The following is a 16,955-nucleotide window of genomic DNA, read 5'->3' on the forward strand; positions in this document are numbered from 1 at the left end:
ATTGAAAACTCCGTTCTATCACACTAGGTGCATTCGGCATTGTTCTGATCTTGTTCGATCAGTCGACAAGTCGAAGCGAAATCCGAGAAACAAAGTGCTCGTCAAATTATCGTTGTTACGACGTGTTGCAACTTTTGTGCCATATCGCATTGTCACAGCTTGTTTTATACATTTATCATATTTCTTGGAATTTTAATAATTAACATCTTGAGATATCTCGAGTCTTTCGGAGATCGGTGAAAAAAAAAAATAAAAAAGAATAAAATAAAAACTCGGGGTTAAATGTGTACTTTAATGACAAGAATTCTGACTTCATGAGACTTAAGTCGAGGAAAAATGTAGAGATTCATTGTTTCCTCCCCTCCTCCCCTCCTCTCTCCATCTTTGTTCTTGGTTATCCTATCAGTCTTATGTCGCTTTGATGTTTCCTCTGAACGTCGCTAGGCCTCGTCACCAGGGATATGCAAGAGGGCGGCTGTTCAACGAGTTAACTACTCGTTGATTTGTGTCGAAATTGCACGCCCACTATCCACCAATCTTTGTTTCCACCGACAACTGCCCACGTACGCACAATGCGTACGGCCTTCTTTCCGGCGCTACGACGGGCGAAAACGTCGCCGATCTCTTCCTGTCGCCGCGACGCCGCGCCGCGCCGCGCATATCGACTCGCTGCAATCTTGAGTCACGAGGCACATAACTTTAAAGTTGAATAACAAGGCGCCTCTTCCATCCTTAACTCATTTGCATTGATGAGCATTCTGGGTGTTCCAGACGTACCGGGCCGCATCGGACCGACATTCGGAATAATCGGCGAGCGGTCGAACAATTTTCATATTGTCGGGAATAATCCGCGGAAATAGAAAATAACGAAAATAACTGATTTGATGGAATTTTATATGAGAGATTATGATTAATAGGAGATTTCGTTTTAATAAATTGATAATAAATTTAAATCGTAATTAGATGATTACCTTGTTGATTCATTCATCGAGTATAAAAGAAGATAATGTAGTTGGGAATTAGTAACGAAGAATTATTACTGATAAAAGAGCATAAATTAGTTCTCTGATTTTAAATTTTAAATTCTTTCGATCTAACTTGTACAACTTAAAAAAAGATTTATGCGTTATTTTTTTTTTTTAATGGAACCCAGTTAAAAGTTCAATGTTTAATAATCAATAATTACCAATATTTCTTTTTTCTTATTCTTAAATGAATTCATAAATTAATTTATAAATTTAATCTCTTTAGTTTAGTTTCTTACGAAAGTTAAATAATATTCGTTAAAATTTACATGTCTAAGCTTTTAAGAAGAGAAGCTTGACTTTTTGACACTAAACTAAAGTCACTGTTACATTAAACTTTAACATAACATGTAAGTATGACTCTTTTGCACCATCTCTATCACCATCGTACACACAAACGACAATTTATTTTTAAAAGATGAATACAATTAATTCTCGACTTAAATATCTATTTCTACGATGCGAAAACGAGTGGTGCACGAACGCGATTACGAATCGAGAACTTGGACTTCCTTTCATTTCCTGGAACTCGACGAAGGTAGCTACTCGATCTCCCTTAGCTTAATCTCATTATGTTCAGGACGTGATTCACATCGCGAACGCGTCTCGTGCGAATGAGTCACTCGCCGGAACGAAACGGAACGGTGGCATGGTGCGATGCGATGCGATGTGGTGGTGTGGTGTGGTGTGGTGTGGTGTGATGTGATGTTGTGTGGCGTGGCATGGCGTAGCGCGTTGCGTTTTTTTTTTTTTCGTGTTCCTCTTCTTGCGCGAGAGGTTCGCGAGAGAAGTCAGAGTCGAGAACGACGGAGGTAGATTGAACGTAATGTGCCTCTTCCTCCGACGCAGATACAGTCACGGTCAACCGCCGCGGACACTGGCGTGTACGCACGCACGACGCACGCACGACGGCACGCATGCACGCGCACACGTATATATATATACGTGCGTACATCGTACGTACGTAATGCGTTGCGCGCGCGTTTTTTTTCAACGAGGCCCACGGATGTGAAGACATAATTTACATGAAATAACGAGATCACGCCGAAATCTGCTTTTTCCGTGACGAAAGAGCGAAAATAAAAATTCTTTTATGTCACTTTGCTGCGTGAAACACGCAGCGCTTACAATGACACATTGCAACAATACTTTTTGCAAATTTCTTTGCAAATTGTAGTTTGCAGTAAAAAATTATTATCATTTTTTGCACGTTTATCATGTTTATTTGCATTACCGATTTTTTTTAGAATATATACTCTGTTTTGTAGAGCTTTTCGACAATTTTTCTTGATATTTCAAATATATTTGTGATATTAAATGAATATATTTAAATTTATTTAGTAATTTAATAAATCGAATTGTCTATACTCGAAATTTCAAATCAAATTTAAGGGGATAAGTTACAAAAAAGGATTAAAAAACTTTTTTTGAAATTTTTTTTTAAATAATTGTACCTTAGAAAAAATATCGATTGGATATGTCGATCGGATAGACTTTGAGAATACTTTAATAATTTTTGTATGTCAATATATAAATATATGTGTGCGTATGTGTATGGTAATATTACACAAGATTGCAGTGTTCAAAAACACAGTCATTGGCAGAAAATTCAAATTGTAATTATCAGAAATAAAAAATTCTTAAAAATTTTAAAACTATATGAGTGCAGTTATAATTAAGTGTAGAGATTTTTTAAAATAATTTTGTTCACAAAATGGGATTTTGAAAAAAAATTCAAATTTTTACTACATGTTGATATCTTGAAACATTTTGTTCTCAAAAATTAAGAATTAAAAAAAAATCCCTACACTTAATTAAAATTATTCATCTTGTGAAAATATTCTTGAAATTTGGAATCAACCGGTCAAAAATTGTTCTAGTTATAGAAGTTGTTAATTGGAGAAAAATGACTATGAAAAAAATGTGTTTAAAATTTCAATATCAATTATTTATCGAATATCGAATATCGAATTTGTTTGTTGTTCATACTGAATCAATTTTCTTCAATTAGCAACTGTTATAACTAGAATAATTTTTGACTAGAACAAATCTATCGCTAATGAAACAAACATGATTGACGTGTGGTCGAGAAAATTTTTGTAGTTTTATCATACATATAAATACATGGGGCTGATCAAAGCGTAAATTAGCTATAATAAAAATTGTTTTAGGGCAATCGGCCAGGTGCACGCACTTTCATTACGACTTATACGAGACTTATCGAGAAATACATTGAATTTTATTAAGATCTTTTAGGATTATATTTTTGAGATATCAGTTTCTCGAAAAATTGATAAAAATATGATTTTTTGAAATGATATATTGTAGCGTATTTTCTTAAAAAAACAAGATATTATTTTGCACAGTATATTTTGACTTTTCATAGTTTCGTACTGTTGAATAAATCCTCGTCTTTATGACCTTCTTTTTATTACGCGACAAAATTTTTCCGCATTTTTCCAATAGCTGTTATCTGAGGAACTCTGTTGTGGTATATTGAGAAGGCGATTAGGGTCATTGGTTTGGAATCTGGTTACCGGAAGCTGCTCCGAATAAAAGCCTTGACCGAATGTCGAACGCAAGAAATCACTCTCGTGAGATCTCCAAAATATTGTTGGATAAAAATAGTTAAGAATTATATCGAAATATTCCCAGTATGAAAACTTTGATATTTTTCGCGAACGTCATGTTATTGGTATTATTTATCGGTATTCTTCGACAATTTTTTTATCTCTTTAGAATTTTTTTTCTCGAGCAATATTATAGTTGTAAGACGCATTTACCGATATTAGAATTTTGAAAAATTTAACTTTCGTAAAATAATTAGGAGAAAAATATGCAATACTTCATTGCGAATTGTAAGACCGTACTGCGAAAAATTACATCGTCGGAAATTGAGAATAGACGTGAGCAGATTGGAAACGGTTTCCAATCAATTTTCAGTTTCATGTGTATCTCAATTCGTCGAATCGTAATCCCGAGTAACGAATCAGACAATTGCAGTGGAAAAAGGTACTCGGTAGTCAGACAGCTTGGAAAGTCTCTGGACATTGAATTTCACACGAACTTAAATATCACGAGAATTTTAATTCTAGCAAATTAAATATGCATATATTCTTCATAATGCATATTTAAATTTGCGCCTTTATACAGTAACTATTACAATTATAAAATATTCCCTTCTAAATTAATATTAACATTGTTTAAAGCCAACATTATTAATATTGATCTTTGTGTCCAATTTTCACGTCAAAATTCTGTGTTTCTCGTTGAAAACTTTACAGGAAAAATCTGGATATTGCTTTCAAATGTGACTTCCTTATTGATGAGATAGTCCGAGATGCATTAACTGTTAAGGCGCGCGAATTGAATCTCGCGAGACCGCTAGTCGCCGGTTTACCGGTTCGAACTGGATGGAGATATATAGATATATATTCTCGGCTTGATGTAAACGTGTGTTCGAACCAGAGTTAACCAGTGAGTAAGCCGTGATCTGTCAAAAGGCAGCGGCCGACAGTCGGCGTCACGCGAGAGTGAAGCCGAAAAGCTTCGCTCACGTGTCTAGTGCCAAAAAGATTTCATGAGCATAAAAGAGAGAGAGAGAGAGAGAGAGAGAGAGAGAGAGAGAGAGAGAGAGAGAGAGAGAGAGAGAGAGAGAGAAAGAGGAAGAGAGAATGAAAGCGTCCTGTTACACGGTTACATGTAATAGTCACACGGGGGGGTTTAGATAAATGCCGTGCAGGATTCGAAGAATCGTGAGGGCTCTTTCTCAAACGCTTGAGATAAATAAAAAAAAATAAAAATCAGTCGCATGTGTATTTGTGCGTCGCGGCAAAATGTATGGGCGTCTTCTTGATATTTTCCGTATGAATCGCGCTATCATTTCTATTGTTTCATGGCTTTGACGTCTGTCGATATGGAAAAGTTGCTAAATGTAGATATCTTTCGGTTTAGAACTTACATTCCGACAATAGCCTTTGAGTGATAAAATTCTTCGATATGCAAGTCTGAATTATTCTGAACTATTTTCCCTCTTTTTTTTATTCTCTCTCTCTCTCTCTCTCTCTCTCTCTCTCTCTCTCTCTCTTTCTCGTCAAAACCTGAACGTTTTCATTTTGAATACAAAAAGCGAAAAAAGGTGCGATTAAAGCGAACAGAGCTATTACGCATTAATTTTCCATTTTGTCTCTCTCTTTTTTTGCATGAATCTTGATGAATAATAATAGCGGAGTGGCGAATCACACAGATGACGTCACCGAACCACGTTGTTTGCGGACACGCTTTTATTTATTGTCTGCCAACACAGCTTCTCCGACCAGCTCTCTTCCGACTCGTCGCAACTTTCCAGATTCACTATCGCACTTCGACACGGTTATTCATCGTGGCGTTTTGCAGAAAGCCTCTCATGTTATCACATATCGTACCGGGTTCTCTTAGAAAGCGACGTGTCAAAAATAAAATGCAAAAATACAAGGAATAAAATATACCGTGCATCAAGAATACCATGCGCTTTTATGTGAAGATTTCAAGTAACGATTACGACATTATTCGATATTTCCTCATCCGTTCCTATATTATTATTATTAAAGTTGCAATTACGGCAATATCTTCCAAGAAATCATTTTTGCGATGTTAATACTCATTGCGATAATCACAAAGTATCCTTTGTTGAAACGTATAATGAATGCATCGTTAAGCTTTCGCTCGTTCAACGCTTTTCTTTTTCTGCAATCGCAACTTCGGACTATTGCGAATATCGATGACATACGTATATATCTCTCTTTTTCTCTTTCTCTTGAAACTCAACTTTGAGTGTTGGATGACAAGAAGAAGAGGAATCGAATTTAAAAATTCGATTCATTCCTTTAATCTCATTCAATGGGCATTACAATGCGAAATCGTGGGCGAGAGATCTATTTTCACGATCGACGAATCATTGTCTGTCTCTTCTCTTCGCGTCGCGTCGCGACGTCACGACGTCTCGTAAAACGTACATCTTCTCATACGCGTGTGTTCGTTTTTTTTTTTTGTTTTCAGAATACGGTGGTTTGGACAAATGCAACTTGTCGATGGACAACAGACGCGGTATAAAAGACTCGCTGTCGCCATCGTTTGTACTTTAAATGCTCATATATATATATATATATATATATATATATATATATATATATATATATATAATCTGCGGTTTAACTTTGCGCACGTGATGTGCCGGGCGCGCATGGCACTACGATAGTTTGATAAGGCAAATTGCATAACGCAACGATGACGACCGCGCATTTTTTAATACGTCAAATACGCGTTCGCGTGTGTACTGAACGATATCAATAGTCTTTCAACGTACAGAATATTTTGGAATCAAAGAACATTTTTCAAGCGCAAGATGCTGAAGATGAGATCGTTTATATGTCGATTTTTTTATCTTTTATCTTTTTGAATTTCGTAAATTCGCCACTATAAAGACAGGCTTAGTGAATCTATATGTGCAAGCAAATATTTCTCAAGCGCAAGTAATGTTGAAAGTTATATATTGATTTTTTTTTTATATTTTTCTTGAATTTCATTTTTTGTAGCTATATTTAATTTATCGTTAAATATACAATTAAATTTGCCACTATAAAGGCAGACTTAGTGAATCTACATGTACGTGCAATTTTTATTTTTAATTTTATCAAATTATTATGATATGTCGGTAAAGATTCATTGATATTTTTGATAGAATTGGAATAAGAATTTTCTCCATATTTTTCGGAATTAATGTTTACTGACCTATGTAGTTAAATGCATCAATTTGTAAATCAGTGGTCAAATGGAACGATGTCATCCGGTGATAACCAAGTGACATCGTTCAGTACAATTGTACCGAAGCTCCATGACCTAGACAGAAGAAAGTTTACAATCTTAAAGGAATTTATGAGTAGAATAGGAAAATTGAAAGAAAAGGATATCTATAAATATAATTTATTTTTTATTATACTATAAATATATATTTTTTATTACATCTTTTTTTAGCATTTACTATATTATTGCTTATATCATTTTTTTCTTACTTTCTCAATTTATTTGAAGCATACAAAGACGGAAGAGGTTTTCTTATAAATATACATTTTTCCTTTTTTTCTCTTTTTGCGGAAGTTCACGTATTCCTTTTTCCGAATGACAATTCTTGTTCCATACATCAAAGATCGCGAGTTTTCGCGGTCTGCCTCGCGCGATACGCGCGAGTGACGCGCGTGCACGGAGAAAATTAAATTAAAAGCCATAAACTGGCAGCTGATCGGATGGGTCAGTTATCGAAATGTATCTCACGATGAACGTACACACAGAGACAGATAGACAGACAGACAAACAGACAGACAGACAGGCGCGTATTGTCTGCACGCACGCGTTTCGCAACAGCCTCTCCACCTTCGTCGTCTCCTCTATCTCGTACATCTCGTCTCCTCGCCGTTCGTTCTCTCTCGTTCGTTCCGGCGGAGTTTTGCGAGAGAAGAGAAGAGAAGAGGAGAGTAGTTAGAGTGCGTGAGTGAGTGATACGCGAGATTGGCGCAAGGCCAGTCGGGCGGCGATTGCGTAACTCGCGTCATCGCGAATCGCCTGGCGGCTGCTCGATGAACACCGCCGGTGCCTGGACCGAGAGTCTCCTTGGAGGCTGGCCTGAAGGAGGATAAACGAGGATAAACCTGGCGCTCGCGGCGCATACGAGCGATTTCCTCATCGTACGTTCGTCGGCGGCGTGAACACGACGCGCTTCCCGCGTCGTGTCTCCTGTCTCCTCGCGTACGATCGCGTGCCAAAAATTCTGCGAAACTTCGCAAATTAGCGCTGACAGTAATCTATGTATGAAAAGTCGCGTGTAATTACGAAATTCCATTGACATTAGTAACGATAACAAGGTCACAACATACATCTTCTTCATTTGTATTTTTTTTTTTTTTTCATCTTTTTCCAAGTTTTCAGATAGTGACGTTTTTATCTGACGACGAGTTTATCTGAGTTATCTGACGTTTTTATATGAGTAGCTATTTTTTTTTTTTTTTTTTTTTTTTCAAAGAAACACTTACTTCCTCGAAATGTATTTATTTGCTTACAAATGAGATGTGAACGTGAATGACAATTGGCGGATAATTAACATGCGACAACATGGAATTTCATTAAGTCATTAAATCTCGTTGTTTTTTTTTTCTTTTTCTTTGGCTCCGATCTTTTCAATTCGCAATTGAGCGACGAATAATTTAAGGTGCGATAAATCGCGCTATCTAATTGATACAAATTAGGCACCAATGTAATTCTAACTATCGTGATAATATAAGCGGACGATCAACCATATCCGGACCATCTGCTATCGGTAGTCGAGATTCACCTTATCGGAATCGGGACACGAATACTCCACTTTATTGTTATCGATTTCAATTAACTTGTTCTTATTAAAATCGATATTCATCCACAAACAGTTTAACAGAGAAAAACATTGAATAATGTTATCACAAGAATATATAGTGTAAGATAAGCAATCAAGTATCAAATTGTAGGTTTTTCAAACAGATTTTTCTCTTTCTCTGTCGTTTTTGGAATAACATTTCACTTTGAAATTTTATAAAATATTTATTTTATTTAATATTATTATTTATTTATAATCCCCCGTGGCTTAAGATGGCTTCCAGTTACATTCCTCTTTTCGTTTACACTTGTTATTTACTTTCATGTACATGTTATATAGTACTTGATATCATATAAAACTAGTATGAACATAGTTAACTTTTAATTTATAGCTTGCTAATCTTTATTTCAAAAATTCCTAAACAAAACAAAAAAAAAAACAAACTGTTATTGCACTTTCTTAATTCAAACCAACCAAATTAAAAGTAAATCTTATTTAAATTCCAACTTAAATTAAATTAAATTATCGGACGCATAAATCAGACTAAATAGAAATACAATTAAATAGAATAAAACAAAACAAAGCTAAATTATTCATATAAAAAACAAAATATTTACTTTATGATATTTTATGAAATTACTTAGCGTTTATATAATTCTGGATCACGACCAGAGAGCATGCTGGTGCAAAGTCTCTCTATGTCACAGCAATTGCTCATAATTTTATTACAGTTAGTGACAAGTCGCAACTTGCAGCAAGATCTAAAGCGCTATTATGTTCTTCGAATTGACATGAAATGTCAATCACGCGACGTTATACTTTGACGTGATAATTTCTTAGCCGTAAATATCGTCCGATATTACAAGTCCGATCGTACGTGTCGTATTGTTTTTCTATAGTGGAAATTAGGGAAACGGGGGAGGAAGGGGGAGGAAGGGGGAGGAAGGGGGAGGAAGGCTAGTCGCGTGCAAAGACGACAGAGAGCCCAGCACCGACGATCGACGTCGACGGCGAAATCTCATTGACGCAATGCTCGGGCCGTTTCTCGTTATCGACGCTCGTCATCTCGATCACGTCACGAAACGTACGCGCCCGTTTTCAGCTCTTTCGTCAGTTGTTTATAAATAACTCGTGTCGTAGAGGCCCGAAAAGTCTACTCGCGCCAGGAAACCTAGGGCTGATATCCTACATGTGTTTTCGGCGCGATTGATTTTCACGTTGATCGAAACACGACGACGCGCGTGTCGATTGGACGTGTCTCCCTTCGCACCGAGCACCGCGAATAAATGTTACGATTATTGCGTATCCCTTTTTCTTTTGTTCACTTAGACACCGTTGTCGATACGCGTTAGCCCAACCTACAAAAGATACGTTTTTTCGCTAATTACGTAGTAATGGATTTGACGTCGCGCGCGCGAAGAGAATTTTGATACGCGTAAAACATTTTACGGAATGTTGCCCCGTATGAAATGTTACGTATTAAATTTGGAATGATGAGAAAGATGAGATGGGCAAAGATGATAGACGTCCCGGCGTGTTGAAATGAAATTTCAATTGACACATATATTGATACGACAATTCGCGTTCTTCTAGATCATATCGGTACTTTTAAGTAAAGGCATCAATATCACTCTGCAAATTGTCAACGAGAGAAAAAGAATGTTTATCGATATTCGTTTTTTATCTTTTGTTTTTATAAGCTTGTAACTTATAACATAAATATTCCCATTCCGAGTGTCGGTATTTTTGTTCTGTCTATTATCGCTATTGTCAAATGTTACTTATTGCATTGTTGTTATTATTATACGTTTGATGCACACGCGCAAGCACTTCTGAACGAATAATGTCTTGTGTCAGGTGACGTGAACGAGGCGAACGTTAGCCCTTTGACTCGAAGAGCTTGCTATCGGATTATTGACAATCGAACGCCTTCATAATGTCACGCGGCAATTTTTTTGTCCCATCTCTCCCGCTCATTTTCTGTTCGTTCTTCCCACCGGCCGAGCTTTCTTTTCGCGGCATATAGTCAGTCTCCCCCCCCTTTTTTTTTCTTTTCTAGGTCGATCACGATTTTATTCCTCTCCATTTCATTTTTTATTTACGACAACCCGGTGACCTATACGGTGGACTCTTCGTCGGTAATGACGAAATAAGAACGGTAAAAAACTTTCATCATAAACCGACGAAAACATCAAATGCACACAGCCCATTTAAAACCTTTACAAGTTATACTTCTTTTGAAACGAGAAAAAAGCTCTCGCTCTCTCTTTGACGCCTCCCCATCATAAATATATAATGGATCGATATTCTTTTTCACGGCAGCAACTTGTCGAACGATCAAACTTTTGTAGTACGCTGCGACATTTAATTACATTGTGATTTACGTTTTTCAACGACCATAATTTAAAATATGAGAGAAACTTGAAAACCAATGTCGAATATGTTAGTAGGTTAATATCGAATTAAATATCGAATATTTATTAACGGAAAATTTGTGCCTTTCGAATTCGATCTCCATTTAAATTATTTGTGTATTTTCTCTTGATCGTCTATTAAATGCACGCTTGTTAAATTTATTTTGCACTCTATACGCTGGTGGATTTCTGTACCGTAACGAATCTACGGATGACAGCGATGACGGAGGTAATTACCCAGTAATTCGAGTAATGAGATGACTCATCACAAAGACGCGACGTCTAGAAGCGACTCGGCGTTATCGTTTAACAAATAGCCGCTGCCAATTATCGTTTATCCCTTCCTTTGGAAATCGTATAGTTATAATGAGTGTATAAATATTAATCACGTTTGTTTAGTATAATGCGAAATCGAAACTCCGCGAATGTTGAATATTAGATGATTCTCTCTCAATTTACCGAAAAATGTATCGCAATTATCGGTATTACGTGTTGCGTGTTATTTTGTAAAAAAAATTGTCAAAATGACGATATCAAATTTGTGACAGGAGATGAAAATTAATTTTATTTGGTTATATCAAGAATGACAGATAGATTGGTAAATTTATATTTGTATTTTATAGACGTTTTATTACATTTTTGCAAGAGTCAAGTAACGAAATTTTATTACTCTTGTCAATGGGACAATGGCAAATATTTCTGCTTTTTAAAGGAAATTTGTTTGCAATTTTATCTGATAAATTTTTTTCAGTCTTTAACATTACATTTATCGTCTTTATCTTTTAAAACATCTTTTATTTTTTAAATGGGCTGTGATCATAAAACTATTGCCACTATAAAAATTATCGGGAGAAACGATTAATATCTCGACGTTCTTATATAAAAAAAAAAAAAAAAAAAAAAAAAAAAAAAAAAAAAAAAAAAAAACCCAATTCTCCATTATTTCTACGAAATAATTCTTGCTTGTTTGCTATATCGCAAAGTGTTGTACGAGTGTTTAGCATATTCATAAACTTCCGAGGATTTTTCTCTGGAAGAACGATACTCCTGCGATGCAAGGAAAGTAGGAGACGAAAACTCCCTCTCCATGCGGTGTATCCCGAATAAGAGCGGAAGTACCATCCCCTCGGAAGTCGAAACTTGGCTCATAACGTAACGCACGTCGCGAGAGAAGAACTCGGCGAAGGAGATCTCTGAGAGAGACGCGAAACGACGATGTGACACAGGCGAGAAAGAAAGGGAGACGACGGGATGAGCAGCAGTAGAGTCGGTCGGCCGTTCGGTCGGTCGGCTGTCGGTCGGTCGGTCGGTCGGTCGGTCGGTCGGACAAAGCGCGTTTGACGCGGACGCATAGCCCAGTAGCACAGATCGCGGCCCACCATGGTTCTCAACTTGTTTGAGACCGGCTCTCGTTCAACTATTCGATAGTTGTCTCCTCGCTGACACGATAAACGATACGGACACGGTCTTACAACGTCGCTGCCCTATATATACATAGTCCTATGTATACTGAAATTAATTCTTAAGTATTAACGTGGAATGTTGGTGCTTACTCTACATGAAATCCTTTGTAAAACGGTATCAGGACGGAAATGAAGCTATATCGATGACGTACGCCAAGTTTTAATGTAAAAAAGATAAGGAGAGTTATTTTTTTACGTATATACATGGTATTGTTGATATTTGATATATAATTTAATAGAAATGAAATTAATCTATGAGCATTAACTGGAATGTTGGTGCTTACTTTACATGAAATCCTTTGTAAAACTTAGATGGTACTAGGACAGAGATATATTGATGATACGTGTTAAATTTTAATGTAGAAAAAAGAGAGTTGTTTTTTTATATACATTTTTTTATATGTATAGTAGTTTATATATTTAATATGTAATTTGTAATTTAGTAGTTGGAATATTGGACATATTCTCAGAGTCACTATTAATGTTACGCCTTACTGTTTAGGAATTAATGCTTGCCCCGTTTGCCGCAACGAATTAAGCGGGTTTACTCGGGTTTAATCACTGTACATCGCTGATTCAAGTACAGTATCTCGTGTCTTGCTTTATTAAACGAAGAATCACGCTCACACTTATATCAAGTAAAGAAATAATCTTGACTTATTTCAGTGTTAGAATTCATCTATTGTAATACTTTGTCGTGAAATTATGCAAATTTTTGATTGAAATAAAAAATTGAATGTGATTTTGTTCAATATCTCTCAAGTTTATTTCTAATCATTCAAAGATTTATATATCCGAGAAAAAGTAGTGTAAATCAAATATATCAAATATGGATTGCTTTGTTCCTTTTCAATCGTTACAAAACGAGTTCTTCTCTTTAACTCCTAATAACACATAATAAAAATGAGATCTACGTCTGTGTTGGCGTTTTTCGATAATAGCGTGTATTTAATTGGAGCATTTAAATGAATTTTATCGTTTAGCATCAGTGCAACTACGTTAAACAAGTAGGTTATTCGTTATCACCATTCATCTCATTCACAATGTATCGAGACCATCATTAATCAATGTGAGGCATTCAATCAGTTTCCGTCTCAAATTATCTCCTCTTGTCTTCTACTTAACGTAGTTAATTCACCACTAAGGCTTTGTTTCTTCTTGGCAAAATTTCCCTAAGGAGCAATCTTTTAGTCTGCCAAATAAAAGATGGTCCAGATTCTTTAGCCTCGTTTTTTCCTCTCGTTTCATCACCCCGACATAATCCCACAAAAATCTATCAAAAATCATCAAAAATCTCTATCTCATTTTTATTTTCTTTCGCTTCAAAAATTAACATTTTTCGCCAAATTATCTTTTACTCGTAAAAAACTCCGATTTTCCTCCCTCCCCTTTCCCATCTATCTATTATTATTATATGCGCTGTAATCGGTTTTTGTAATCCATCTAGAATTTTGGAACTGGATTAATTTTCACTCTAAATTCTATTGGATAGTCGAAATTCCCGTGATCGACGTGGCGACTCGGGTGAGAACCACTGATCACGGGGAGTTTGCGCTCTGTCGTTTTGGGGGCGCGGACCGACGTTGCGCGGCGGTAACATCGCAGCGAAGAGCTGTGGCGAACGGGTTGCGCGCGCAACCGGGTTTGCCGGCGAACGGGTGTTGTTACGACCGCAGAGAAGAGTACGAGGGGTACGAGGCACAAGTAGAGGGCCAAGGGGGTACCCGCGAGCGAGTCACGGGGCTGGCAAGCCCCGTTGGGTGGTGGACGTGCACTAGGTCCTAGGTAAATTGCTAATTGGGATGGATATTTGTAACTTCCTCTATGTTGCCAGCCATCATCGAGCCATTTCGATTGACAGAAATGTACAATCGGATTTTTCCCCGTCGCTCGTTCCGCCCGGCAAATGGAATTTATTCGGTCATCGAACGAATGATGAAACGGAAAAAGTAGAGAGAAATAAATCGTCCGAGTATAGGGGTTGAATTTGTCGTGTTATTTTTGTTACGGAAAAAATTGTTACAGCTTTACTAATCCGCACTTCAATATAGTTGAAGTACTTAAAAGATGATCTGTATATTTGTTCATGTTAATAGAAACACGACAGTTGGCACATAGCCTTTTCCTTCGCGCACGTCGATTACATAACGGAAATTGAACCACACGGGAACACCAGATTTTTTCAATCTACCCGGTTTCTCAAACGTGGCTTAATTTCACGTAAGGGATTCGCGAGCGGAGAACGAGGGAATTTTCCCTAGACGCGCGCATAGATCTACAGGGTGAAAGAGAGGAAAGAAAGGAAGGGGGAGAGAGCGAGAGAGAGAGAGAGAGAGAGAGAAGTAAGACGGGTCATGACGTGCGGGATGAACACCGTTGGTAACAGAGGAGGGCGGGCGTAGGAACGGAAAGAGTAGGGATGTGACCGCACGGCGGGGGTAGGTGTCGCGGCAGTGGGGAATACGGGTCGATGATGCCGGTGGTCCTCGACGACACGAAACGCCAGTCAGTCTCTGGTCCACCCGAAGCCGCGCTGTTAATCCTCTATCCTTTACTGAACACCGTTCGCCGCAGCCATGGGTGACAAGGTTTGTGCTTAGAGCTTTGTCGACAAATAGAAATAAGGGTAGAGCGAGAGTGTGAAAGAGAGAGAGGAGAGGGGGGGGAGAGAGAGAGAGAGAGAGAGAAAGAGAGAGAGAGTGCGTGCGTGGGTGTGTGCTGTGTGTGTGTGTGTGTGTGAGAGAGAGAGAGAAGGAACGAATAATCGCTGCGATTTTACGAAGCGCTTTCGAGAGATGAATTAGCGCGGCCTTTCGAAGTCGTCGTGGAGAGAGCTTTTGTCAGGGATTCGCTCGCAGAATGGAAAATGGAACTTTATAGAAAGGTGATGACAGAAGGGTGTCCGCCAGTCACAGGCGCAGCTGATTCGAGTGACAGATCGGGTCACCGAGGAACTACATGGATAGTGACATTTCGATGACGCGCCTTGCGGATTTTTTTTCTCGTAGCTGCAGAGCAGTGAATTATTATAGATTTACTTTTTTGAAAATTGAAACGAATGAGTTGTGAGAGAGAGCTTATATATTATATATAAAAATGAAACGAAACAGGGAAAGAGAAATGGAGAAGGGAATAGTCTCTACTGTCGAACAGGTACTTCGATCTACGGAGGAAAGAAGAAGGTGGGAGAGAAAAAGAATGAGAGAAAGGAGGGAGAAGGAGAGAGAGAGGGGGGGGATGCTTCAGAAAGCTCTATTCTCTCTCATCCTCTCCCCCTCCCCCCCCGCCCGCCAGGTTCTCATTGGATTTCTAAATGAAGATCAGTTCTGTTAGTGCCGTTACTGGGAAAGCAAAGAAAGCTTCCTTCTTCGTTCTCTCTTTCTCACTTCTGTCTCGCGCGTGGCTCCTCCCTCCGCGTCTCACCTCTCTTTCGTTCGTTACTCTTGGCGATTTCGTGGAATATGGTAAAATTTTGCAATACTTTGGTGCTCTTATATCGTAGACTTTCATTCCTGATCCGTTTTTAGAACTAGTCACTTCCCTCGAGCGTTGCTTTTCTTGACAGAATCGCACGACATCTCGTCGCTTATCTAAATGTCAACGTGTGATCGTCGACATCTGCCTCGTGCTCTACTAATGATAAACGATCCCGTCGAGAAATTAGAAATATTATTAGTCATCGTGATATTCACAAATAATCTTCAAATTTCGAAAGTTCTCATTGTCATCTGCAAGAAGTTTTCTCACAGACATCTTTGACTTTTTTTTTTTTTTTTTTTTTTTTTTTTTTTTTTTTTTTTTACGAGGTCTAATAAATCTCCTCTGGAAATTTCTCGATGCGCGTTGAAAAATTAATTTAATGGAAATTAATAGGATAGGATCGTCCGATCCGCGAGCTCGATGGAGATTTTGCTCCGATCGTTCCGTCCGATGCAAATACGCGCTTAGTGATTTTCTTGGCGCGCTTCTGCGCAGATTGCTCCGCACGCAAGCTCGTTCACTCGCTCGCCGTGGGTCGCAAGACTGCTGCCTCTCTTTGCAGAAAACCCTTATCTTTGTGCCCTGTGTTTCTCGGTAGGTGTCCCAGATTTATGCTTTCCGATGATGATCGGTGGGAACGTGAATTGGGATCGCGCGTTGCCGATCATCGTTGTGTTCTCGGAAACATTTCCCGAAGAGAAAACTGATCGATTAATTATGCGCGTCGTCGTCGTCGTCGTCGTCGTCGTCGTCGTCGTGGCAGTAGCGGAAGGATGGATCGACGACGACCGTTATTTTTAGAGCCGCGCTAAAGTTCAATCGCTGCGAACCCGTACGCCGCACGTAAGCTTCGCGGGAAAAGGTGGAGTTGCGTTTTTGACCGATATCGACCGATATCGGAAAATGAAAATTAGACGGTCTAATAACGTGTCGTTTCGCTAAAAATCCACAAGTTTCGTCTTCACTCGGTAGATGTACTCTTTTTAATAATAACAAGACAAGTAATTGCCTACTTATTGAATCGAAATTAAATCGTGTGTTAAATTTAAGTTAGTGTGCTAAATGTAAAATCGAACTTTTGGCAATGTTACCGTTTTTATGCAAGTAATGTGCATATGCCGTATACACGTATCGTATGACAACGCTGTCATCGTTAATAATGAATTTATAATCATCTTCGATATGTCAACTA

The 16,955-nt window shown here is 38.0% G+C and overlaps 1 protein-coding gene across 5 annotated transcripts in view; it reads left to right on the forward strand.

The window, feature by feature from the left end:
* Atpalpha (sodium/potassium-transporting ATPase subunit alpha) overlaps positions 1-16,955 on the forward strand; it is a 60,423-nt gene that overhangs the window by 10,889 nt on the left and 32,579 nt on the right. The window contains exon 1 of one of the 5 annotated variants that reach the window (XM_089085024.1): positions 14,714-14,871. The exons of 2 other annotated variants lie outside the window; for them this stretch is intronic. In XM_089085024.1, the coding sequence (XP_088941150.1) occupies positions 14,860-14,871 (12 nt within the window). In that variant the 5' untranslated portion in view covers positions 14,714-14,859. Of the gene's footprint in view, positions 1-14,713; positions 14,872-15,618; positions 15,748-16,955 lie in introns of those variants that run through there. 2 more of the 5 variants (XM_089085022.1, XM_089085025.1) reach the window with 2 other exon arrangements.

Source organism: Pogonomyrmex barbatus, unplaced genomic scaffold (assembly GCF_055798465.1).
Source record: "Pogonomyrmex barbatus isolate J1 unplaced genomic scaffold, ASM5579846v1 scaffold9, whole genome shotgun sequence".
Lineage (NCBI taxonomy): Eukaryota > Metazoa > Arthropoda > Insecta > Hymenoptera > Formicidae > Pogonomyrmex > Pogonomyrmex barbatus.